Here is a 25,364-nt window from a genome sequence, read left to right as displayed (position 1 = left end):
ATTTTTCATAATTTCTTCAAGTAAAAAATCAGATATTAGAGTAGATAAAAAAAGAACTTTAATGGAAGGCACTGTTATCCAAAGTCACATGGGGGGTAACAGCCCACAAGATGCCACCCTGCTCCCTGCTCTCTACGTCCAAACATGCATCTACACCCCACCCCCACCCAGAGAGGAGAGTGCAGATCTCATTCAGCAGGCAGTTTACATGGCAGTTCCCAGTGGTGTTACTACCTCCCAAAGCACTGACAGTTTTCCTTAAAACAAAACAAAGAAATAGCTATCTTAGACTAATAACAGAAGAACATCTTTGAGGAAAAAAAAAACTATACTAGCTATTACAGTCTAGAAAAGGGTTTCTAAGAGTTCCCATGTTTATAAGAAGCCCAAGAAATGCATTTATTCTGTTGTCTAAGTAAGTCCCCATGACAAGAAGGATAAAGTTACAAAGTCAGTGATTTAGACTGTGCTTAATGAGAAGTTAAGAGCTACATGCATAAGTAGGTTCAAGAACCAAACTTCTGTTTACCACCTGATGAATCAGAAACATTAAAATGCTTTGACCTCAAGGACAGTATCACAAATTCTTAAGAATGTCTTCACTGACTCTCATTAAATACTTTTAACTTTGGAATCTTAAAAAAACTGGATTCCTACTTTCTCAGAAGACTGTAATTTCTCTTTTAAGCAAAAATAGGCATTTTGCTCTTTAGTGCTAAAAAAAAAAAAAAAAACCTCTTCTCTTCTTTTTTGTAGTAACTTTTTTTGGGATAACCGTTCCTCCTTAATGGATAGTTATCAGCAAGACACCTAAAAGACATTTTCCCAAGTTCTTACCAAAAATTCATCTTAATGAAAAAGTCATCCAGGAAAGGAAAACTTTGCTTTAAGTAGATAAAGTGTTTTTATATGCATTAGACCAAGCAATCCACTTGAGTTTGAACAGTTTTAAAATCTAAATCACAGCTGAACAATGAACTACTTTGACATTTTGGTCTCTGAAGGTGTTTCCCCAGTATCCAATGTCTTCAACAACCGGAAAAGACCAGCAGCTTCTCGTATCCTACTGAACTCGATACAGAATGCCTGCACTTCTATAAACAAGTCCTGTACATTAATAATTTTGTTACGGATCAAAGACTGGAGAAAGACACACACAAGACGCACCAAACGATTCTGAAAAAGAAAAAGCAAATTTTAGTGTGCCCATTTTCCTGGCAAGTATTTATAAAACTCATAAAAATTTCTATTACCTGCATATACTTATCCTTAATTTGTTCACAAGTAGAGATGCAATTTGATATATAAAGGTGAATAAATTCAGGAGGTAGATCAACAGCTGTAGTTAGTCTGTTTCATAAAAGAAAATTTGGGCTGTTAATTTTATTTGGTAACATTGAAAATTACTGTTAAGCATAAAATATAAAATTTCCTTTGGTCATCTGGTGGAAATTTCTGATATGTGATCAATTCCCTAGTTTTAAATATGCTTAGGCAAGTATACCTAAGAGCCACATCCACTTATTCATAAATAACACTTTTTTTAATGTCTATACTTAGCATTACACATAGCAATCATTCATTCATCAATTATTTTTTGAGTACTCTCCCTTAGTATTCTTGGTTAAATCCTAAGTCACAGTCTGTTATCTTCCAAGCTCTCATATATCCTCAGCAATTATTATAAGCATTCAAGTAACGTTTACCAAAGTCCTATTAACAGATAAACACTATGAAAGGTCAATGTGTCTGAGAGGAAGGTGTAAGTTTAGTACATGAATGGTACACCATATAGTCAAATGCTAAAATGAGAGGTTTGTAAATAGGGTAATGGTAACATAGGAGACCTGGGAAAAGACTTAGAAGGGCAAGTGACTTAAAGTCAAACTGAAACCTGAGAAGTAATCCTCGTAATTGCGTAGCAATCCGATCCGCATAGAGGCCTGGAATCGGGCATTAGCGTGGTACATTCAGAAGCACAACAGAAAGACCTGGCTGGGATGTAACAAAGGCATGGCACAGACTAGAATCAGAGTCCAGAAGGCCAAGGTCAGCACTTTCCAAAGGATTATGTGGAATGTTTTAAGGAAAGAAGAAAAAGTGGGATGGGGGTAGGAATTCCATGTTCAATTAAGTCTGGGAAACACTAGGTCACATTAAACAGGGCTTGTTGCAAAGCCTTTGCTATGCTAACCATAAAGTATGAATTTCCAAAAGAAGATTCATACATACTGCCTTTTCTAAACTTACCTGACCTCAAAACCTTTTTCTATAAGGTATTGAGGAACTAGTGCTCCAAGGAAACAGTGCCTTGGGCCACTGCGGTTACTTGAGATTTGTGTGTCAGCAACAGACTTGTTTCACACTTAAGGCTAATGCACTATGATAGGTGCTGGGGAAAAATAAAAAACAGGACCTTGTCCTAGACATTCCAAAATACCAAGGAGATTAGAATCTCACTGATAAAAAGATAAAATTATTCTTCGACTAAGGCCCAGATGTCTGGTAAAGACAGTAACTGCTACGAGAGTACAGTGTAGGGGAAAAGTGAACACTCGGAGCTTGCTCAATCCAAAGGACTTCAACAGAAGTCCTTTTTTCAGCCACTGAAAGAAGCTTAAGTCTTGACTTAATAGAAAGGAGAAAGACTTGGACAAGTAGAGATGAGAAGAGGCAGAAATTAAGCAGCACAGCATGTTTTCAACAAGCATCTAACCAGTTTTGCCAGCAACCAAAGACAAAGTTAAAAATTAATTTGGAAGTCTCAGGCCTCCTCCCCCTCCTACCCTTGAAAGGACGCACTATCCTCTTGCGCACATACTTGCACTCCCTAGGCTTCCAGCCAAGCTTTATTTCACCACTTGATAAACTTAGAAGGACATAATTTTTTAGTTCAATGTCAAGTGAGTTTTTTAAAAATCTCCAACTTATAAAACAGGTGTTCAAAAAAACGTGCTCTAACTGCAGTTTAGTTACCTGCCACTCAGAGTGGATTTCTCCATATAGTACAAGGACCATATAATCTACCATCCAAAACAGATACCACACAAAAGGGAGCTCAGAATACAATGCCCCAATCAGGACTATCTCAGGCAAACCACTGGCAGGGTAAGGAGACTGGAGTCAAAGAAAGGGAAAAGGGAACAAGGAATCTCTATGACGGCTTTCTAGAATTCTCTCAGCTCTTAAGGCCCATACTGTTCCACATGATAGCTATTAGTCACTAAGAAAAAATAACTAATATGATACCTATATTTGTATAGGGGCAAAGAAGATACAGGGAAATAAATATCAGCAATTAAGCTTCATTTACAAGTCTATAAATGCTAAATATGTTTGAAATCCTACCCTCAGAGTTCTTACTAATAGATGCTAAGTTCTCAAGCAGTGAGCACCAAGGCTCAAATTATTTCTTTTATGGGTTATCTTAGGCAATAATATCAGGAAAAAAAAAGCTGTTACAGGTTTTTCCTCCTGGCCATTTAATCAGGATCTATATGTTAAATATAACGACACATTTAATCAAATGTGAAAACTTACCGATTTACAACTTCCATTGAATGTAAGGACATGTCCATATTTACCAGGACAGAGAAATACTCAGTGATCTGGCTTGATTGCATTAATTTCAGCAGCATTTCTATGGCGACTAAAGGGTTGTTTTCCACAAGATCAGGAAGTTTGGCTGGAGTGAGGCCAATATGATAAACAAGTTTGGGGTCTTTTTCCAACTCACCAAGGAGCTAAATACAACCAGATTTTTAGAGACAGAGACAGAGAGAGAAAGGTTCTTGAGTCATATTGGAATTTTTTCATGCATACAAAAACAAGTATTTTATACAAAAAGCTACAACGTTATTTACATGTAAACAAGTTTATAAATTTCTTCTCCATGATGTCTTTTGAAAAACAAAAGACATTTCGTTTTTTGGGTGAGGGACAAGGTCTTGCTCTGTTGCTGAGGCTGGAGTGCAATGGTGTGATCATAGCTCACTGCTGCCTCAAACTCCTGGGCTCAAGCAATCCTCCCACCTCAGCTTCCCAAGTGGCTAGGACTACAGGAACACACCACCACACATGGCTAGTTTTTTTTTAAGAGATGGGATCTCACTATGTTGCCCAGGCTGGTCTTGAACTCCTGGCATCAAGCGATCCTCCCCCTGCCTCAGCCTCCCAAGTCACTGGCATTACAGGCACAAGCCACCGTGCCCAGGCACATAATTGCACTTGCTAAGCTTCTAGCCATCATCATTGACATTGTTTAATTTACATTTGAACTTTGAAGATGCTAAAATGCAAACACATTCAAGATAATTTATAAATATGCTAGTGATTCCTCTTCCTGGACAAGAAACCAGACTCAATGTTGTCTAGTTGTAACAGTATCAAGTCCTTTGTAGATGTTTTCCTCCGGTCATCTATTATAACCAAAAATAATCTTAATGACCAACTAATTCTCACAAGAAGTCCCACCCTGTCCCACCCAGGTGGAGATACCCGAGAAGGGGGCAGAATGGGAAGTGGGACAGCTGACCTGCTGCAAATCATCAGCTTGCAGAATTTTACAGTTCAAGTCATACCTACACTTTGTAATTCAAATACGTATCCTCACAAACACTTTTTCTGCCAAATAAGCACTTTTTCTTTTAAATTTTCTATAATCTTTTCCCTATCCACTTGTATGTTCCATAGTGGGCTATGTTTCAGGATAGTCTAATAAGCAAAGTGAAGGACAAACATAGACATTAATTACTTGACTTAGAAAATAATATTTCTGGTGGCAAAATGATTTGGAGATGTCAGCATCTCCCAACAAGTTCTAACTTAGAAGGATGCAAACTGAATAAAATTCATCAGCCAGAAAGCTCCTACAAAAGCATCCTTGCCTTAGCCTGGGCAACATAGCAAGACTGTGTCTCTACAAAAAAGCTTAAAAATTAACTGGGTGTAGTGGTGTTCCCCTGTAGTCCCCCTGTAGCTACTGTGGAGGCCAAGGTGGGAGGATCGCCTGAACCCAGGAGTTCAAGGTGAAAGTGAACCATGATTGCACCACTGCACTCTAGCCTGGGTGACAGAGTGAGAACCTGTCTCTTACTTAAAAAAACGGGGGGGGGGGGGTGGGGGGAATGGGGAGGTGGTCAGGGGTGTCCTTGCTAAACCCTGAGGGGAGCTGTCCAGTGGGGCCCACTTTTAACCTCAAATCCACCACAAATCAGCTGTGAGATGGCAGCTAGTTTACCTTCCCTGGGCCTCATTTTCCTCCTGTATCAAATGTTAACAATTCCACTTACACTCAGAAGAGCTGTCCAGCTCAAATGTAACAATGTAGTGCCCAGCTGGCACACAGCAGGAGCAGGGTGCCAAAAACTGAGAGCCATTCCACTTCTCCCAGGACAAACTGATCACAAACAAGAGTTGAAACATTTTTAGTCATCAGACTTCTTGCCCCACCAGAACAAATTTACCAGAAGGGGAAAGGGCAAAACAAAGCTCCAGAGATCCATACACTTGTGCCACTTCCTACTTCTGGCTCGTTTGCACAGCATTAGCTTATTTGCTCCTTTATCACTTGACAAAAAACAAAAATAAATTCTTGCTGGATTAAAGATAAGAAAATGTTGACAATAAATACACACCTGTGTCTGCTGGGGAGAAGACAAGGGGCTTTTGAAGGCTTTGGCCATTATTCGCTTGATCTCCACACCAGTGCTGTTCTTCACACACATGGACTTGTCCCACTGAACGCCGTGGTCGGGCTCTGTGGGATTCAGCCACGCCAGCTCATCCTCACAAACATGGAGCGGAGGCGGGGGGCGGATAAACTCTGGCCGAAAATGGCCTGTAACAAGAGCAGTAACATTTAACTGCATTTGTCAGTAAGTAACATCTTTACACATCTCATCCACATTTCACTTCATGGAACATGCCAAGGCCTCTCTTAATAAAGATAATGTGATAAAACTGTCATGCTTCAAAAGTGGAAGCAAGAATGACATAGAAAGTCAGGGTTTCATTCAGATACAAACAAGGCAACGAAAGGACATTAACAGCATGGTGCCAGAGACCAAACCCATTAATTTCTGGAGAGTGGAAAGGAAAGCATGGCCATGATCTGACAACTCTGAATTCGAGCTTGACCCCTCAATAGCAAAAGGATACCACTGCTAGAGTGGTAAGTCTTTTGATGGGAAAATGAAATACCATTTGTCCTCACACATCCTGTCCTTAGTTAGCACTATTTTGTGGGAACTGGTTTGTACTGGTTTTATCTTTGCATCTTATAACTGAAAAGACAAATTACATAGCAACGAAATGGAAGGAGAAAAAGAGTATGGTTGACTTTTGACATTTTCAAATGAATATGGAGACTTGCATAAACCCCTAAATTTACAAACACCATATTCACTTTCATAAAACAATAAAAGTACAGCAGGAAAATGAAGTAACTCAACCCTTAACTATTTTATAAAACAATATTAGGCCGGGCATGGTGGCTCACGCCTGTAATCCTAGCACTCTGGGAGGCTGAGGCGGGAGGATTGCTCGAGGTCAGGAGTTAAAGACCAGCCTGAGCAAGAGCGAGACCCCATCTGTACTAAAAATAGAAAGAAATGATCTGGACAGCTAAAAATATATACAAAAAAATTAGCTGGGCATGGTGGCGCGTGCCTGTAGTCCCAGCTACTCGGGAGGCTGAGGCAGGAGGATCGCTTGAGCCCAGGAGTTTGAAGTTGCTGTGAGCTAGGCTGACGCCTTGGCACTCTAGCCCAGGCAACAGAGCGGCACTCTGTCTCAAAAAAAAAAAAAAAAAAAAAACAAAAAAAACAATATTAATCCCTAAGTTATAAACCCACTGACATAAATGCTGGCTATGACTTCTGCTGAAGCAATTTCACACCTCATTTTGGTTTCCACATAGGGCAGAAGACGGCTTATTCCATCATGGATCCTAGCCACTGCCAAATTTCAGAGTCTGCTCTCTAGTTTATTGAAAATGTCTGTTTTCTGGCCAAGAATCATCACTTTATCTTAAACATCTCCACTGTCTCTTCACTTACATCACCAAGACTAGCATCTGAATCTTTCTTCAGACCACTTAAAAAAACAAAGTGTTTAAACTGTATGAAAAGTCCTACTTATGTGCTAAAGAGAAAGTTCCTGCGACACAGGGACGTCTGGTGTTTGGCTAGATTCACTTATTACGAGTGCTTTGCTTTTTACATAACTTCTGGGTGGCCTATGCAATCCAAAGTTGTATCTGAGCAAATACTAAATAGAAACCATTATATGCCACAGACCTTCAGTCACACTTGTGACTTGCTAAAACCAAATATTTAACCCATTTATGCCAAAGATCTACTGTGAACCAAACAGTATAAAAAGTCACTGTGTAAGTTTCAACCTCATGGTTGAAATATGTTCTTATCTCTAAGCACAAAGCGCACCTTCATCACTCAAACCATACAGAAACCTGTAAAATCAAAAGATACAGCTACTATTATTTCAAATTCGAGGTGTTTTCTTTGAATTAAAGTAAATTAGGAGCTGGCAGATAAAACTTTAAAGTGGAGATGATGACAGTGATAAGATTACTAAAGAGGCATAAAGCAAAAGGGTAATAAAGAAAGCTACATTTCAGTAAAATCAGAATTTATATTTTGAGGTATGCTTATGATGGATATGTAGTAAATGACTTGGTGTGTAATTTTCTTAAATGTTCTGGAAACTATACTAGTAAGTTTCACATTAAATTCAAGTTCAAGTAGCAATGAAAATAACAAGATGTCTCAAAAAAAAGTGGTAAATCCAGAGGATGCTGACAAAATAAAACCAAGAATATAAAACTAATTTATATATACCTACTTTCAATAGGTGGTTTTGGTCCACTGACTAAAGCTTCCGTGATCTGAGAGGCAACTGAGCTGTCAAATCCAGAATTAGAAGAATCTGGGTCTGGGTCACTGAGAATACTAGGGAAGCTAGCTTTACTTTGAGTTGGCAATTCAGACTGGCGTTCTGAAAAAGATCAAAACAGGAGACATTTTAAAATTAAGGACACCATGAGGAAAGTGAAACGGTAAGCTACTAATTAGGGAAGGCTATATGCAACACATAAAAACAAAGGGCCAGCTTCAGAGTGTGTGTATACAGTAAGTCCTCACTTAACATCAACAGGTTCTTGGAAACTGTAACTTTAAGTGGTACAAATGTATAATAAAACCAATTTTCTTATCAACATTATAATAAAACAATGTTGAACGAAAGGACTTATTCAAGGACCTGCTATACATCATTTTGCTTAAAGTCACAGTCTCCAAGAACCTATCAGCAATGTTCAGTGAGGACTTACTATATATATATATATATAAAGTTCCAACAAATCAATTAAATAAAAAAACATAAAGAATACAACAGGAAAAAATGGACTGATGACTTTATCAGAGATTTTACCAAAAAGGCTTGAATGGCCAATAATCATCTGAAAAAAATGTTTAATCCCACTACGAACCAGGGAAAATTTAGTTAAAACCCAAGATACTATTACACACCCACCAGAATGGCAAAATTAACAAACCTGACATTCTCAAATGCAGAAGAGGATGTAAGGTAACTCACACATTGCTACTGGGAATGAAAAATGGCACAACTTTGGAAAACAATTTGACATTACCTTGTAAAGTTTTACATGTATATCTTTCCATCCAGAACACAAACTTTCCCATGTGCCCCAAAAGAATGCTCATAGCAATTGTATGTCCATCAATAGTAGAATGGGGCCGGGCATGGTGGCTCACACCTGTAATCCTAGCACTTTGGGAGGCCGAGGCGGGAGGATTGCTTGAGCTCAGGGGCTCGAGACCAGCCTGAGCAAGAGTGAAACCCCATCTCTGCTAAAAATAGAAAAAATTAGCCGGGTATGGTGGCGTGCGCCTATAGTCCTAGCTACTCGAGAGGCTGAGGCAGGAGGATCCCTCGAGCCCAGGAGTTTGAGGTTGCTGTGAGCTAGGCTGACACCATGGCACTCTAGCCCAGGCAACAGAGCGAGAGTCTGTCAAAAAAAAAAAAAAAAAAGAAACGAAATTTTATCCAGCATTCTTCTAAAAGTGGGAAAGTAATCCAAGTGAAAACTCAAAATGAATTTATATGCCATATGAGCATCCAAAAATGAAGACTTCCGTTAAGGATCCAATACTGAAACTACTTTTTTTTTTTTCTTAAAGGCTAGTCAAGTGGAGAAGAAACAAAGGAATCTGTAACTGGCTGTGATCAATTAATTGTTGAAACTACTTTTTTTTTTTTTTTTTTATGGAATGTACTAACCTCTTATCACAGTCACAAAGACCCACATTTTAAGTAAAGAAACTCAACCAAAAGAGGCCCATTATGATCACACAAGAACCCCCAAACCACTGAGTCCTCCTTACCAGCCAAGGCTAATTGAAGCCCGCTGATGTCCACAGACTGGCCCATGCTTCCGACTTCCATCAATGCAATCTGGCGAGGCGTCTTCTTGAAGAGTTCCCTTGGGGGTGCCAGCATCAGCTGGGAAAGAAAAAACTTTTCTGGTGGAGTTATAGGAGGTAAAAATCCTGTAAACAAAAATGTATAACGATTTCTCCAATGGTTACTTTTAAAAATTAACTTGAAGCTGGTAAAAATCATCATTTTCTACTTGCCACTTCAACCCACATACATATTGAAGGACTAAATTATAATTAAGTTTTGATTAACCAAATATACACATTTATGAACTGTGTTGCTCAGGATGGTCTCAAACTCCCAGCCTCAGGCAATTCTCTCACCTCAGCCTCCCAAAGTGCTAGGATTATAGTCCTGAGCCACCATACCCAGCCAAGAACTTCATTTTCTAAAGTGCCTCAACTACTGAAAAGTCCAAGGCCAGTAAAAACTATAGCTCTCAAAAATGCTTTTTTTCCTTCTCTGGAACCACTGTGTAGAAGTTGAATAAATGAAAGAAAGCAATCAGTAGCAATGTAAATACACTTCATGTAACTGATTCAATACATAATGCAGCTACAAAACTCCCAAATGCTGAATGTTCTTCTTTCCCTTTTGTCCCATATGCAAATGTTCACCAAGCCTCATCTCCAATCACAGCCATCAGCAGGCTGCATTCCCTCAGCTCCATCCCCACTCTTCTCCTCTCTCTTGCCTGGACTACAGGACAGACTTCCTGATTTCCCCAACTTTGACCCCTGCCTACCTGCCCCCCACATTCCACACTCGCTCTTACCATTTAGTTATATTTCTAGAGTACAAGTTTGATCACACCACTTAACCTGTTTACAAAAGAATTAAACCCAAACTTCTACATCACTACAAGACCCTTCATAATCTGGTCCCAATTCATCTCCAACTCCCCTCCCATCCATGTGCCCACACTCCGGTTGCACAAAAATCCCTCAACTTCTACACTCAGTTCTTCAAAAACACCTGACAAGAGTCACATCCTTGCCTCCCACCCCTATCCCTAACCAATATCCAGCAAAAATATCACTTCCTCTGCAAATCTCTCCAGCTCCACGGGTCTGTTCCTTCCTCTGTGCTACCCAGCATTTTGTATGCAACATCTAGTACAGCCAGCCCTTGCCACGCTGTGTTATGGCTATGTTTATTTCTCCCCAATCAGACTGCAAGCTTTTTGAGTGCAGAGAAGCCATCTTTCTTACTTCCAGATACATTCTCAATCCTGATTCTACTCAGAATCATCTAAAAAGCTTTTTAAAAATATACCCATTAAGGCCTGGTGTGGTGGCTTTCGCCTGTAATCCTAGCACTCTGGGAGGCCAAGGCAGGAGGATTGCTCAAGCTCAGGAGTTCAAGACCAGCCTGAGCAAAAGTGAGACCTCCGTCTCTACTAAAAATAGAAAGAAATTAGCTGGACAACTAAAAATATATAGAAAAAATTAGCCGGGCATGGTAGCACATGCCTGTAGTCCCAGCTACTCGGCAGGCTGAGGCAGGAGGATTGCTTGAGCCCAGGAGTTTGAGGTTGCTGTGAGCTAGGCTGACGCCACGACACTCTAGCCTGGGCAACAGAGCAAGACTCTGTCTCAAAAAAATATACATATATATACCCATTAGATGTTCACCCTAAACGTACAGTATTAGAAGCTCTAGGAGTAGGACTTGGCACTGCTGTTTTCTGTGTATTTACCAACCATCCCTACCTACATTAATAATGGTAATGACAATGGGTAAAATTTATAGGTACTTTTATTCTTCACAACATTCTATCAGCTCAGAATTGTTATTATCTGCATTTTACAGATAAAAAAACTGAGGCACAGAGAGGTTAAACAACCCACCATGGATTCCTTCCTTGACATCTGCCTCCCCTCCCCTCCCTTGGCAAATTTGTGTTTACCATGCAGTCTGCGGACTGGCTGCAGGTTTAGATTCTGTTTTTTAGAATGACATTATATAAGTCAGGCTTCCTTTGCCTAACCTGCCCTTCAGAATCCACAAAGTCCTCTTACCCAAATCCTACACTGTCTCAATCATCTAATTCAAGCACCCTAGGGTGTTGGGTTTTGACCATCACTTTCTGGGCTGTCACAAACTTCCTGAAAGCAAGGTTAGGGACCTGTACCCTAGGGGCATCTCAGTCCAACACAAAAGTTGCCCTTCTTAGACAAGGGCACCAATTGCAGGAGACCAATCTGAGCAAGCTTTAGATCCAGATGGGTTGACAGGCAGGAACACTAACTAGCTTAAAATGTAGAAGCCCTCCTGTGCCATGAAAAGACCCCTCAAAATCTACTGCCTTAACCTTGACTCACTGTATAGCAGGTCTTACCTACAGAGCAATTTGCCCTTTCTCCCAGGCTAAGGACTGTAAGATCAAGTTGTCTCCCATGCCTAACTACGTGCTTCTCCCAGTAGTCCCTAAGTCCTTGAAGTCCACTTAACACCATCCCCTCTGTGTCTTTCTTATCTTCTGGCTGCAAGTCTTCTCCCAAAGTAAGTCCTCATAAAGCATCTGTTGCTTGAGCTTAAAAACAAGGACAAAAATGCAGACTTCGCAGAATGTCCAGTACTCATGCGTTTTCTAACCCAGTGAGTTTGAGACTCCCTTCTATCCTCTGCCCCCATCACATGATCCACGGACACCTAACAGACCAAGGAAGATGGCTGCAAAATCCTTAAATAGTGTTTAACGTATATTTCCTCCCAAATAACTTATTTGGGGCCTTAATATTGACTTCTATGTACTCCTCTGATACTTAAAACCGGCTGCAGATCCAGTGTATTAGTTGTAACTTCCCCACATGGGCTTTAGATGAACATACGTATTTGAGACACTAAAAATGTCAAGCGCTACACTGCATTATTTGGTGACTTGCATACAAAAATAATTTTCGGTGCCATGAACTTCTAATTAAACTACCATTCTCTCCATACTTTAGAGTTAACGGGAGGGTGGGGTGGAGGAGAAACGGGATGATCATTTCAAAAGAAGTTACTTTCCCTTGCAGGAATTTCCCTTGCGGGTGAGTTCCCAGAAGCATAAGTGGAAAACCGCCGAATCTAGCCAAATCCACACCGCACACCTAGCTTCGGAAGGTACCTGAGAGCGGTGGCCGGTCAGGCTCCTGGCCGCCGCGGGCGGGAGGCGCGGGGTTAAGCAGGTGCGCGAAGCTGGCGGCGAAGGGGTTGGCGGCGAGCGGCTCGGTGCGGTACATCTCCCAGAGCAGGTAGAGCGCGGTGAGGCGCTGCGCCGCGCTGGGCAGCAAGTCTGGCTGCTGCAGCAGCATGACCAGCACCGAGCCCAGGCGGAAGTGGTCGGCTTTGCTGAAGTAGTGGTGGAAAGCGGTGGACAGGCCCTCGAAGGTGCTGCCGCCGCCCGCCTCCTCCGAGATGATGCTCAGCAGGCTTGAGAGCTCCTTCGCTGTCAGGCTCATCCTGCCCGCGGGGCCCCCCGGGCCTCCGCTCCCCGGCCCGGGACCGCCTGCTCCGCCTCTGCCGCCGCCGGAGCCCCCCGGGCCGCTCCTAGACGCCGACCCTGCCGCTTCTCGGGCCCCCCTTTGCTCTGCGGCGGTGAAAAGCCGGCCAGATGCCGCGCTCGCCCCGCCACCGGGCATCAACCTCGCTCGCCTGCCCTGCTTCCCGGCCGGAGTGGCCCTGGCGCCGGCTCGCTCCGTCCCCGCGGCCGTAAAGCGCGCTGTTACACGACAGCGTCGCAAACAAAACACGTCGGGGAAGCCAGACCGCAGCGACGGAGAGGGACAGCACCTAGCGAAAGCGAGGCTGCTGGAGCGAGGCCAGAGAGAAAATCCCCAGCGGCGACGTGGGCGGGGTGAAGCGGCCGGAAGTGGGGGCGGGGTCTCAAGGGGCGGGGGCGGGCCGGCCGGCTCCGGGGCTTGCTTTGCCCAGGGCCGGGGCCCGCCAGGTCGGCGCCACGGTTAGCGAAAGCGGACCCCTTAGCAGTCTCCAGGGCAGTGTCTGGCACCAGATGGTCCCAGTAAATGTTGGCTACGTTGCTGTTTGAAAAAATGGATCTTAGCTGCTAAATAGTTTCCCTAATATAACATCCATGACTGTTCATGGTGAAAATACTGTAAATGCAAATAAGTGAAGACGCCACAGGTTTCTCATAACCTATGTTAATTTCTGATCTTACACTCCTTTTAGCAAAAGTGGAATCATATTGCTTATGAGCTCTTTGTGCATGATTATTTTCTTTTACGATTTCTGGAAAATGTTGCCAATAAATGTTCATTTACAAGGTTGTTTTCGGTGCCACTTTTAGCCTGCAGCCAGGGGGCTTATTCTGGGCCCAGGTACAGCATTAGAATCTGGTGGTGAACCTTTACAAATAACTAGCACCTGGCCCCACCCCCGAGGTTCTGATTCAGGTAATAAAAAAGGAAACACCTCCCCGGGTGACTCTGACGTGCAGTCTGGGCTGAGAACTACCGAGTGGCATTACCCACACTTGCCCGGCCCCTCCCTAGACCCACAGAAACCTACAGGAATGTCACCAGCGACTCCCGCCACGCAAGTTTGGGAAATACGGTCTGCGCTTAACAATGCCAGTGGCTAAGTGTAAAGTCAATCATAAAAGTGCACATATGGTATAATTCCATTTATACAAAATGCCCAGAATAGGCAAATCTATAGAGTTGTTACCTATGTCTGAGGGTGGGGTTAGGAGAGGGGGATTTGAGACAGATTGAGGAAGGGCTCGTTTACAGGGTTTCTTTTGGGGGTAATAAAAATGTTCTAAAATTGGAGGAAAAAAAAGAATTATCTAGTTAAGCGCTACCTTAATTTTATTTATTTATTTATTTTCCCCACTGATCAGAAGGCATACCTTAATTCTTAAGGAGAATTTAAGGAAGAGAAATTGCTGGGTCAACCAGCATGATATCTGCTGTATTTTAAAGGCTTACTTCAGTTTATTGCTAGATTGCCCTCTGGAAAGATCCTGCCAGTTAACATTCCTAAGGAGAGCAAATATAATTTGGTAACTTGGGAAACTGATTCAAATTAGCTTGAAAGTACTCTCATTAATTTTTTTTATTATAATACACTGAGCCATTTTACATTGTGGGGTCTTCTGTTACAGCAGTTATCCTACAATACTAATACTGTTTGATAATACGAATTAGTATTAAAACTATTAATGTAATAATGCTGATATTGTTTAGTTTTTTTCAACATATTTCAAAATATTTGAACATTATATGTTAGCCAAAAAAAAGAACTAAATACTTTTCCTGCTGTGGGAACGTTTTCAAAATTAACATGATATCCAGAGTTTCCTCCATGTTCCCAGAAACCAACTCTCAGGCCTTTTGTTCCTTTCCTAGGGCTGCTTTGACAAATAACCACAATCTGGGTGGTTTAACACAACAAAAACTGATTCTCTGGCAAATTATGGAGGCTAAACATCTGAAATCAAGGTGTCAACACAGCCTTCTCCGTCTGAATGCTCCAGGAAAGAATCTTTCCCTGTCTCTTCCCAGCTGCTGGTGTTTGCCCTTCAATCCTCGGCATCCCCTGACTTGTAGATGCACCATCCCAATCTCTGCTTCTGTTGCCACATGGACCCTGTGTGCATCTCCTCTGTGTCTCCACATGGCCTTCTTATAAGGACACCAGTCATTGTACTTAGGGCCCACGCTAATCCAATATGGTATCATCAGAGCTAATTAGATCTGCAAAGACCCTATTTCCAAATAAGCTCACACTTTGAGGTTTCAGTTGAACAGGAATTTTGGGGTACGCTATTCACCCAGCAGAGGCCCTAAGCTGTCCTTATAGTATGTCTTGGTAATTCTTCACGCTTACTTCATCTGTGCCCTCAGGCTCCCCACCAACATTTGATCATTTAACAAATTCTGTTTTGCTGAAAGGCAGTGAACCCAAGAGATCAAGCCCTGCCCTCAATACTTAGAGGAGGTTGGTGACCTCTTGGTCAGTGCTGCCATCACTATCATGCAATCTAGAACCTCTGCTAGAGAATCAGCTCATCCTGATCATTAAGTTTACCATAAAATCAAAACATTCTACCTAAGTTAAAATTCCAATTCTGCCATTTATTAGCTATGTGTCTTCAGGAAGGTTGTATAACCTCTCTGAGCCTTAGCTTCCTTATTTGTAAAATGAGAATTAAAATCTACCTCGTGGAGGCCAGACACAGTGGCTCAGGCCAGTAACCCCAGCATTTCAGGAGGCTGAGGTGGGAGGATCACTTGAGGCCAGGAGTTTGAGGCCAGCCTGAGCAATATAGTGAGACCCCCATATCTACCAAAAAAGAAAAAAAAAATAGTTGTATGTGGTTGTAAGGCTGGTGGCAGGCACCCCTCCCCTCCCTAATGAAAAAAAAAAGAAAAAGCCCAAGAGACCTACCTAGAACAATGCCTGCTAGGCCCAGCTGAGTTAAAAGAATAACCACACCTGGATGGTTACCCTGACAAGGGTCTCGGCTCCTAGAGTCTGTCACAGTTCCTGGAGTCCACCTATACCACTAGCCCCTCCTATTTCTCCACACCTGCCCTAAAACTGCAATGGAAAATTCCTTGCTCTCCCCGCCATAGATCTTTCCACCAAAGAAACCCCCACCCCCCAGCCCTAAAAAAACATATATAAACCCACTCAGACTTCTGGGCGGGGCGACTTCTCGGGTCTCTTTCTCCCTCCACCCCCACCCCGCCCGCCAAAACCTCGCCCAGGCCCCGTTACCCTCACCCAGGAGCGCTCCAATAAACCCTCTTTAGTGGTGGCATGTCCCAGCCACTCCAGAGACTGAGGCAGAAGGATCATTTGATCCTGGAGTTTAAGGTTGCAATGAGTTATGATGACTTTGGCCCCAGGAGGCAGGATGGGGGGCGGGCAGGGGGCGGAGGGGGGACCGGGTGAGGACCCAATCTCAAAAAAAAAAATCTACCTCAGGGAAAAAGAAAAGAAAAGAAAAGAACTTTTATTTTAGGAATGCTAGTCACTTTAAATTATCAGGCCCAAAGAGATGTTAAAAATGAGACAGCAATCACATTCTACTTCCCCCCTTGAACTATGTATTCATTTCTTTTTTTTTTTTTCTGTTTTTTTCCTGAAGTCACGCAGTGAGAATACATATTCATTTCTTGAAACTGCTTGCCATTGTGAGGAGTAGCTATAAATTAACCTAACAATGTCCCACTGGACACTCTAACCCATACCCTATAGCTTAACAATGTATAGCCAAGCATTACTCAATGTTATTTCTGTAAACCTATGAGAATTCCTGACAAACAACTGTATCAGCCCACTCCCTGTCCCCCTTTTTGCCTTTATTTTGTTGTTGTTTGTTTTTCCTTTTTTTCTTTTTTTTGCCTTTAAAAACCTGTTAGTGACCAGGTGCAGTGGCTCACATCTGTGATCCTAGCACTCAAGGATCGCTTGAGGCCAGGAGTTAAGATCATCCTGAGGAAGAGCAAGACCTGGTCTTTACAAAAAATAGAAATGTTAGCCAGGTGTGGTGACAAGTGCCTGTAGTCCCAGCTACTCCGGAGGCTGAAGGAGGATTGCTTGAGCCCAGGAGTTTGAGGTTGCAGTGAGCTATGACCACACCACTGCACTCCAGCTCTAGCCCAAGCGACAAAAAAAAACCACCTGTTTGTAACAAAGGCCAAAGGGAGGTCACATCCAGGCTTACTTGAGTCTGAGTCTTCCAAGCAGCTGTCCTCACTTTGGCCTGAATAAACTCTTTGCATTGTATTTTGTGCCTCAGCCTCCTTTTTTTATGTGGACAGAATCATTGTAAAGATTAACCGAGGTACGTAAGTGGAGCTTGTGCATGTAGCAGGCACTCAGGGAATGTTATTTCCTTTCCTCTCTTACTCATTAGAACAAGTTGAACTAGCATTCTAAACAGGTAAATATGTACCAATCCTTTCTGTTGTGAACTAAATGAAATCTTAAGCCCCCCAGCCAACTGAATGGACGTTCTCTTGGCCAACGGGACTCCAAAAATACCTAAAAGCTGAGTTGCTGGCCATGAGAAGAGAGGTCAGACATGCCTGGTCATTCCACCTCCCTTCTTGGAGATAGCCTTTGTAACTTGTTAACGGGACTAAGGCTATTAGATCATCAATTTACTTAACTAATCACTTGAGTCTGGGTGTAGGTCAGGTGGCTTGTCTCTGATTAACAGACTTTCATCTTAAAACAGTCTAAGCCTTTAGACAAAGCTTCATTTTGTTACCGAAAACTCAGCACTTGTCCACCAGGCCGAAGAAGAATGAGAAGAACTAGGACAAGCGGTTTGAAGAGAAAGGAAAGAGAGTTTACTTTGTCGACAAAGGAGGAAAAATGGCAGACCTCATCTCAAAATCCCAAATTTCCTGAACATTCACAGAAATACAGAGCTTTTAAAGGATGGTTTCTCAGCTTCAGGCAATTACGTTCAACTACAGTTAATAATTCTCATCATCTGAGCACAGTCTCGTGATCTCCACAACCCAGGCTCTCTCTTTACCAGGTCAGGCCGGGCCATCTCCTGTTCCACAAATAAACAAGACATTACCCTGCCCCTCCCACCCACTGGCCTGAAGCAGGGGTGGAGGCTTTAGAGACAGAAAATATTTTTACATTTTTTCCAGGCCATTCCCTCTGTTACAACTTTTTTAACCAATTACCAATGAATGAATCTTTAAACCTACCTATGACCTGTAATTCCCTGCTTCGAGATGTCCTGCCTTTTCAGACCAAACCAATGCACATCTTCCATGCATTGCTTTATGACTTTATGTGTATTTCCTGTCTCCCTGAAATGTGCAAAACCAAACTATGTGACCCAACCGCAGCGAGACCACTTGCTCAAGGTTTCTTGGGCGTGGCTCTCCTGGCCATGGCTACACATGTTCAGCTTAGAATAAACCTCTTTATTTTATAGAGTTTGGGTTCTTTTCTGTTGACAGTATTAACTATCTTGGTATTAAATATTAAAATATTGATGTGAATAACAGCTGGCATTCAGCATTCAAATCTACAGGGAAACTCCTTAATCAATAGTTTTAAAAAAAGGCCGGGTGCAATGGCTCAGGTCTGGAATCCCTGAACTTTGGGAGGCCAAGGTGGGAGGACTGCTTGAGGCCAGGAGTTTGACACCAGCCTGGACAACATGGTGAGACACCGATCCCATCTCTACAAAAAAATAAAATTAGCCAAGTGTAATGGCCGGCACCTGTAGCTACTGGGAAGGCTGAGGCAGAAGGATCACTTGAGCCCAGGAGTTTAAGGTTACAGTCAGCTGTGATCTTACTACTGCACTCCAGCCTGGGTGACAGAGTGAGACCCTGTCTCTAAAAAAGAAAAACATTTAAGATAATGTCTGTACATTTAATCTATGCCATGTGAATAGCTTTTCCTAAAACAGCATTTTTATAAATATTTTTAAGGAGAAATGCATAAGTTGCTTTTAAGAACATTAGCTTAGAATGTGTTTACCTCTCACAACAAATTGGACATTACTGGAGCCAAAATTTCCCAAATTGGTATTCTGTCTCCCCAGACTTGAATCAAAATGTTGCTCTTTACATCAGCAAAAAACATTGCTAAACTGAGACTCCTGCATCCCAGTAAATGTATCTGGGCATTTGGTATTGTAAAGTAAAAATAAAATCCTAAGCCCCCCTGCCAACTAAGCAGACCCCCTCTTGGCCATGGGGACCCCAGAAAAATCTTAAAACTGAGTTCCCAGCCATGTCCATAAAAGGAAAAGAGGTTGGACATGCCTGGTTATACCCCCTCCCTTTTGGAGTTTAGGTACAATTGACCAGCATTACTCTCAAATCAGAGATCCTAAGATTGACAAAACAGACTCTTTGTGACAATAAGATACTAAATTATTAACTAAGGCCATGCAGGGCAAAGCTTAAATCACACCTGCAGGCCATCAATTTGCTCAACAGATCACTTGAGTCTTGTCTCTGATTAACATACTTCCTTAACTTAAAATATTCCAAGTCTCCTTTATTTCTTTAACCAATTACTGAACCTGACTGGACTCAGTGGCTCACACCTGTAATCCTAGCACTCTGGGAGGCCGAGGCGAAAGGATTGCTTGAGCTCAGGAGTTCAAGACCAGCCTGAGCAAGAGTGAGACCCCTGTCTCCACCAAAAACAGAAGAAATTAGCCAGGTGTAATGGTGCACACCTGTAGTCCCAGCTACTTGGGAGGCTGAGGCAAGAGGATGCTTGAGCCCAGGACTTTGAGAGTTCAGTGAGCTATGATTGATGAGACCCCTGCATTCTACCCAGGTTACAGAGCAAGACTCTGTCTAAAAAAAAAAAAAAGAATCTCTGAACCCCACCTATAAACCACTTCAAGATGTACTACCTTTACAGGCCAAGGTATACCTTTTATGTATTGATTTATGATTTTACCCCAAATTCCTATCCTAAAATGTATAAAACCAAACTGTAATCCAACCACCTTGGAATCACCTACTCAAGGCTCCTTTAGTACAGCTCCCTGGGCCATGGTCACACACGTTGGCTCAGAATAAACCTCTATAATTATTTTACAGAGTTTGTGGCGTTTTTTTCCATTAGCAGTACTTGAGAGAGAATTGGGTATGACAACACTCAGAAGTTCAAGAGGCCAGGTGCCTTCTCACAGACCCTTGCATTTGAAAGCAAGAAAGTGGAATTACTTTGTGGCCTCCTTTTCAGACATTTTACAAAATACAAAATTTTTAACCTTCTGAAATACAACATAAAATAAGTGCAGTATAAGCATCCAAGTTTTTAATAACATCTTTGTAAGGCTGGTGGCGGGCACCCCTCCCCTCCCTAATGAAAAAAAGAAGAAGCCCACGAGACCTGCCGAAAACAATGCCTGCAAGGCACAGCTAAATTAAAGAATAGCCACACCTGGATGGATTACCCTGCTAAGGGTCTCGGTTCCTGAAATCCATACATACCACCAGCCCCTCCTAGTTCTCAATACCCACCCTAAAACCATAATGGAACCGAAAGACCCCCAGCCCCCAGCTCTAAAACATATATAAGCCCACACAAGACTTCTGTGTGGTGTGACTTCATGGGCCCCTCTCTCGGGACCCGTTACCCTTACCCGGGAGCGCTCAAATAAAGCCTCGTTGCTTACCCCTTTCTACACTGCTCGTCTTTCTTTCTCTGGCGCCGACCATCCCAAAACCTTACAATCTTAGCGCATACTATTTTTTTCTTTTTTTGTGAGCCCCGCCCGCTACCCCCCATACTATTTTTTTTTTTTTTTTTTTGAGACAGAGTCTGGCTCTGTTGCCCTGGCTAGAGTGCCATGGCGTCAGCCCAGCTCACAGCAACCTCAAACTCCTGGGCTCAAGCAATCCTTCTGCCTCAGCCTCCCGAGTAACTGGGACTACAGGCATGCGCCACTATGCCTGGCTAATTTTTTTCTATATATATTTTTTAGCTGTCCAGATCATTTCTTTCTATTTTTAGTAGAGATGGGGTCTCGCTGTTGCTCAGGCTGGTCTCAAACTCCTGACCTTGAGCGATCCTCCTGTCTCGGCCTCCCAGAGTGCTAGGATTACAGGTGTGAGCCACAGTGTCCGGCCCCCATACTATTTTTAAAACAGAATAAAGCCATGCCAGTGAAAAATATTAACCAGTCATGTGCTATTTGAAAGTTATTCAGGAGATAGATATTGATTTGATGGATTAGAGATTGCTATTATCTCACTAAATGAAGCCGAAGAGGCATAGAGAACTATTTGCCCTACACAAAATGACCTTTGATTGCTACACTTTTAAAATTCTTGTGTTTACCTTTTATAGTTTTTCTGGTTCTTTCATTGCTGTTGGGTTGTTGCAAACCTTGCAGTTTGCTCCTCAGAGCTAAGAGGGCTGAGCAGCTCACTTTCTAGAATGGGGCTCAAATGAGAGTGATGAAGTCAGATAGGTCTTGTGGCTGCTGGAAACTTGATTTTGTGACACTCCTTTGGCTGCTTGAGAAACTTTGTTGATCATTTGTTTCTTCCTTGCTGAGATGCAGGTCACCAAGGTTATTCGGCTTTTGTACCTAAGCTATAATCTTGCCTGATATTTGCTTCTTTATTCTGTCTTCGTCCTTTTGTAGAAATTCTCATGTTCTCCTTCCAACATTCTCTTTTCTGGGCGTTACTAAAACAAGGGATTTCTCTTTCAAAGGTAACCTGAAGTGTAAGCAGTAACTTTGGTATGAGACAAGGAAATGTTTCATTGTTTCTTCAGTTGGCTGCAAGAATCCCAGGAAGTTCAAAACAAAAGTAAAGAAGACAACCATAGAGATAACTCACGCCAAAGTTACACATGGGGAGAACCATGCTGCATACATTGTAATATTGCCTGTTCCCTGTTTGTGGTTCTGTTCCCTAGATAGTGAGGGATTCCAGGTCTCCTAGGGACGAAAGTGGGCACTTTGCCTTAGTACAGTTACCCCACCCTAATCCTCTGTACACCTGGGGGAGGAGGGAATACCCTATGAATCTGCCAATCCTAACTCAGCGCACCAGCTGCAAAAGAATGCACAGGACTCTAGCCCAGGAGCCAAGCCACATTGGCACCGTAGAGCCTGGAAATTGGCCTAGAACACCCCTCGTGGGTAGTAAGACATAGGTCATGCAACTCCCAACTGGCCGATCAAAGAGGTTCCATGGCGATCTCTGAACCACAAGGGAGGTCCTAATCTGGGCACTATAAAACAAAACGCAGAGCATAACCCATCCCTTTTTTGCCCTTTCCTTTGCTGCAACAATGGGTCTGGTTGTCATCTGTGGTGTGTGTATCATGCTATGTAAACCTATATCTTGCTGTTGCCCTATAATCCTATCTTTCTCTCCTCAATAAACCTCATTTTTGTGTTTGCCTAACTTTGGTGTGTCTGGTCATTCTTCGGCCATGAGTGCACTAAGAACCGACATTTTCATACTGAAACCTGACAGTTTCACAGGACACTACCATTGAGGGAAACTAGGGGAAGAGTACATGGGAACTCCCCATATATATATATTTTTTTTATTTCATCTTGTTATGGGGGATACAGAATTGCAGGTTACATATGTTGTTCCTGTACCGCCTTTCCCCCCAAGTCAGAGCTCCAGGCATGTCTGTTCCCCAGGTCGTGCGCATTGCACCCATCATGTAGGTATATATCCCTCCCTTCCCCACCCCTCCCTTCCCGAGTCAGCACCTTCAAGTGTTACCACTCCCCAAACGGTGCGCAATGCACTCATTGTGTAGGCATACCCCCATCCCCTCCCCCACCCACCTCAGTCTGATATCCAATTGGTGTCGTTCCCAGATGTGTATTTAGGTGATGATCAGGGAAACCAATTTTCTGGTGAGTACATGTGATGCTTGTTTTTCCATTCTTGGGATACTTCACTTAGTATAATGGGTTCCAACTCTCTCCAGGAGAACCATAGAGATGTCGTATCTTCATTATTCTTATAGCTGAGTAATATTCCATGGTATACATATACCACAGCTTACTAATCCAATCATGTATTGATGGGCATTTGGGTTGTTTCCACATCTTTGCTATTTCCCCATATATTTTTAAAATAACTTCCTGTGAATCTGTGATGATTTCAAAATAAAAAGTTAAAAAAATAATGTGGCAATATTCCTATAGCATAATGCTAAATGTAAAAAGCAAAATAAATCTGGTATATAATATTATGTATGTGTATATATGTGTATATATTATAGTGCATACTGTATATACATATAGACACACACATAAAGTTATAAATAGTGGTTGTCTTTAGATGGATACTTTTTTCTCTCTTTGTGACTTCCAAATACACATGTATTTTTAGGATGGAAAAAAATTATTAAAAGAGGGAAAACAACCACTGTAAGTATGTAAGTATGTGACTGGAATTTGTTCTTTTTATTTTTATTATTATTTTTTTGAGACAGGGTCTTGTGCCTGGGCTAGAGTGCAGTGGCGTCATCATAGCTCACTGAGACCTCGAACTCCTGGGCTCAGGCGATCCTCCTGCCTCAGACTCCCAAGTACCTGGGACTATAGGTGTGGGCCACCATACCTGGCTATCTTTTTTTTAATTTTCTGTAGAGATGAGGTCTCGATATTGTCCAGGCTGGTCTTGAACTCATGGCCTCAAGTGAGCCTCCCACATCGGCCTCCCAGAGTGCTGGGATCATAGGCGTGAGCCACCACACCTGGGCAGAATTTGTTATTTTTAACTCAGACATCTGCCTGTGTGTTCTTTCTGAAATCTCTCCCATTTCCTAACTGAAAGGAATGCCAGATGATCTCCTGTGTTCTGCCTCCTGAGACTCGGGCCCTCTCCATTCTAGGTTGTTGACACAGGTTGCCGACAGCAGCTTCAATCCACTCTCCATGTGGAACACTAGGAAGCACGAGGCAGAACATTCTCACTCTCCCCGTGGTGCTATCTAACGGCTCTTGTGCTTGGTCTGTTTCTCATCCCTCCCAAGTAGTGTTTTTCAGGAAAACTGGGAGAGGCAAAAAGGAATGAGGCAGCTTCAGTGGAAACATTTGGGTTTCCTGTGCATACGTGAGCCTCAGAAAATTCTTCCCACTCCCACTCTCCCTGAGGCCCTTCCATATTCCACGTGCAGTTATCAAGCACGTAGGACTTCTCCATTCAAGTCATTCAATAGACGTGACCGAGCCTGTCAGAATAGTCGCAAGCCAGGGAGGTAAGCACAGGCTGCAGAATCAGACTCACCTGTTGGGATCCCTGGTGCAGCCCCGCAAACACCTGCCACGCCCTCCCGTGTGCCGGGCCGCACCAGCCCTGCCCATGAGAAGGCTTCAGGCTGGAAGGAGAAGAGTTGCTCTTTCGCTCACTTGATCAATTTGGGCAAGTTGTTGACCTCTCTGAGACTCAGTTTCTTCACCTGGACAACAGAAATAATCCTCCCTCATGGCCAGGGGGATTGACAGCATAAAAAAGGAAGCCGTTCTACTGGCCCCCCCACCCCCTGCCTCTTCTTACCTGTATTGAGAATGGGGAGAAAAGTTTTGTTTCAAAGGATTAATCTTTCTTTTGTGGATTTTTAAGCGTAAAGCTGGTTCTACTTTCACCTTTTTCAATGGAACTTTTATTTTAGCCTTTCAGTTACTTCAACAGGACACACCTGACATGAAATTAGCTTCCAGTATTGGTAAATCCTTCCAATGAAAAAGACCAAACCGGTGAATATAGATATTTGTGAACACACCTTCTTTTCCTGCAGTGGCGAAAGACTCCTGCTGAAGAGAACTGGAAGTGTCCTTCTTGTCACTAAACTGCAATAACAGAACTGAAAGCAGTTATAAGTTGTCAATTGTGAGTGATGAACTCATACGGGAAAAATAAATGAAGAACTAAGCAATTATTGTTTTCATTTCCCTGTTGGAGATAATCTTGACCCATATGACCATCTTGGTCTTTATTTGTGTTGGAACTCATTCAGCATGACCAAAGATAATTGAACAAGAGCTACTGTGCAGGTCCTTTGCAGTTGTAGGGTGATAGTGAGACGGGATCTTCATGAGCCATCTCAGTGTACTGGGAAAGGAAATAAGGAAAATGGCCAAGTCTCCAGGACAGCCTGGGTGGCACTAGGGCACGGGGTCGTCTGGCTGGCTGGGTCTGAGTGCCTGCTCCGGTTACCAGCTTCACGAACCGAGATCTGTGTCTCAGTTTTCACATTTGAAAGTAGCAGGTTTAATGATACCAACTTCAGAAGGTCATTTGAAGCAAGAAAATGACTATAAAGCCTTGGCACAGAGTGTAGCACACAAAGCCTAGTGATATTCAAAATTGTGTGCTGCCCAAGCATTTGTGGACTGTCCAGTGCGTCCGTCTTCCAAATATCTTCTAAATGTC

The 25,364-nt window shown here is 42.7% G+C and overlaps 1 protein-coding gene across 1 annotated transcript; it reads right to left on the bottom strand.

The window, feature by feature from the left end:
• Positions 1–58: 58 nt before the first annotated feature.
• Positions 59–13,223, bottom strand: CNOT11 (CCR4-NOT transcription complex subunit 11). The gene is made up of 7 exons (XM_069494158.1): positions 12,593–13,223; positions 9,426–9,590; positions 7,864–8,016; positions 5,637–5,839; positions 3,541–3,743; positions 1,254–1,350; positions 59–1,176 (listed from the first exon to the last, which is right to left on the bottom strand). The coding sequence occupies exons 1-7, from the start codon at positions 13,104–13,106 to the stop codon at positions 979–981; spliced, it is 1,533 nt and encodes a 510-aa protein (XP_069350259.1). The 5' UTR covers positions 13,107–13,223; the 3' UTR covers positions 59–978.
• Positions 13,224–25,364: the final 12,141 nt, after the last annotated feature.

This window comes from Eulemur rufifrons, chromosome 19 (assembly GCF_041146395.1).
Source record: "Eulemur rufifrons isolate Redbay chromosome 19, OSU_ERuf_1, whole genome shotgun sequence".
Classification (NCBI taxonomy): Eukaryota; Metazoa; Chordata; class Mammalia; order Primates; family Lemuridae; genus Eulemur; species Eulemur rufifrons.
This window is presented reverse-complemented; position numbering and strand designations above follow the sequence as displayed.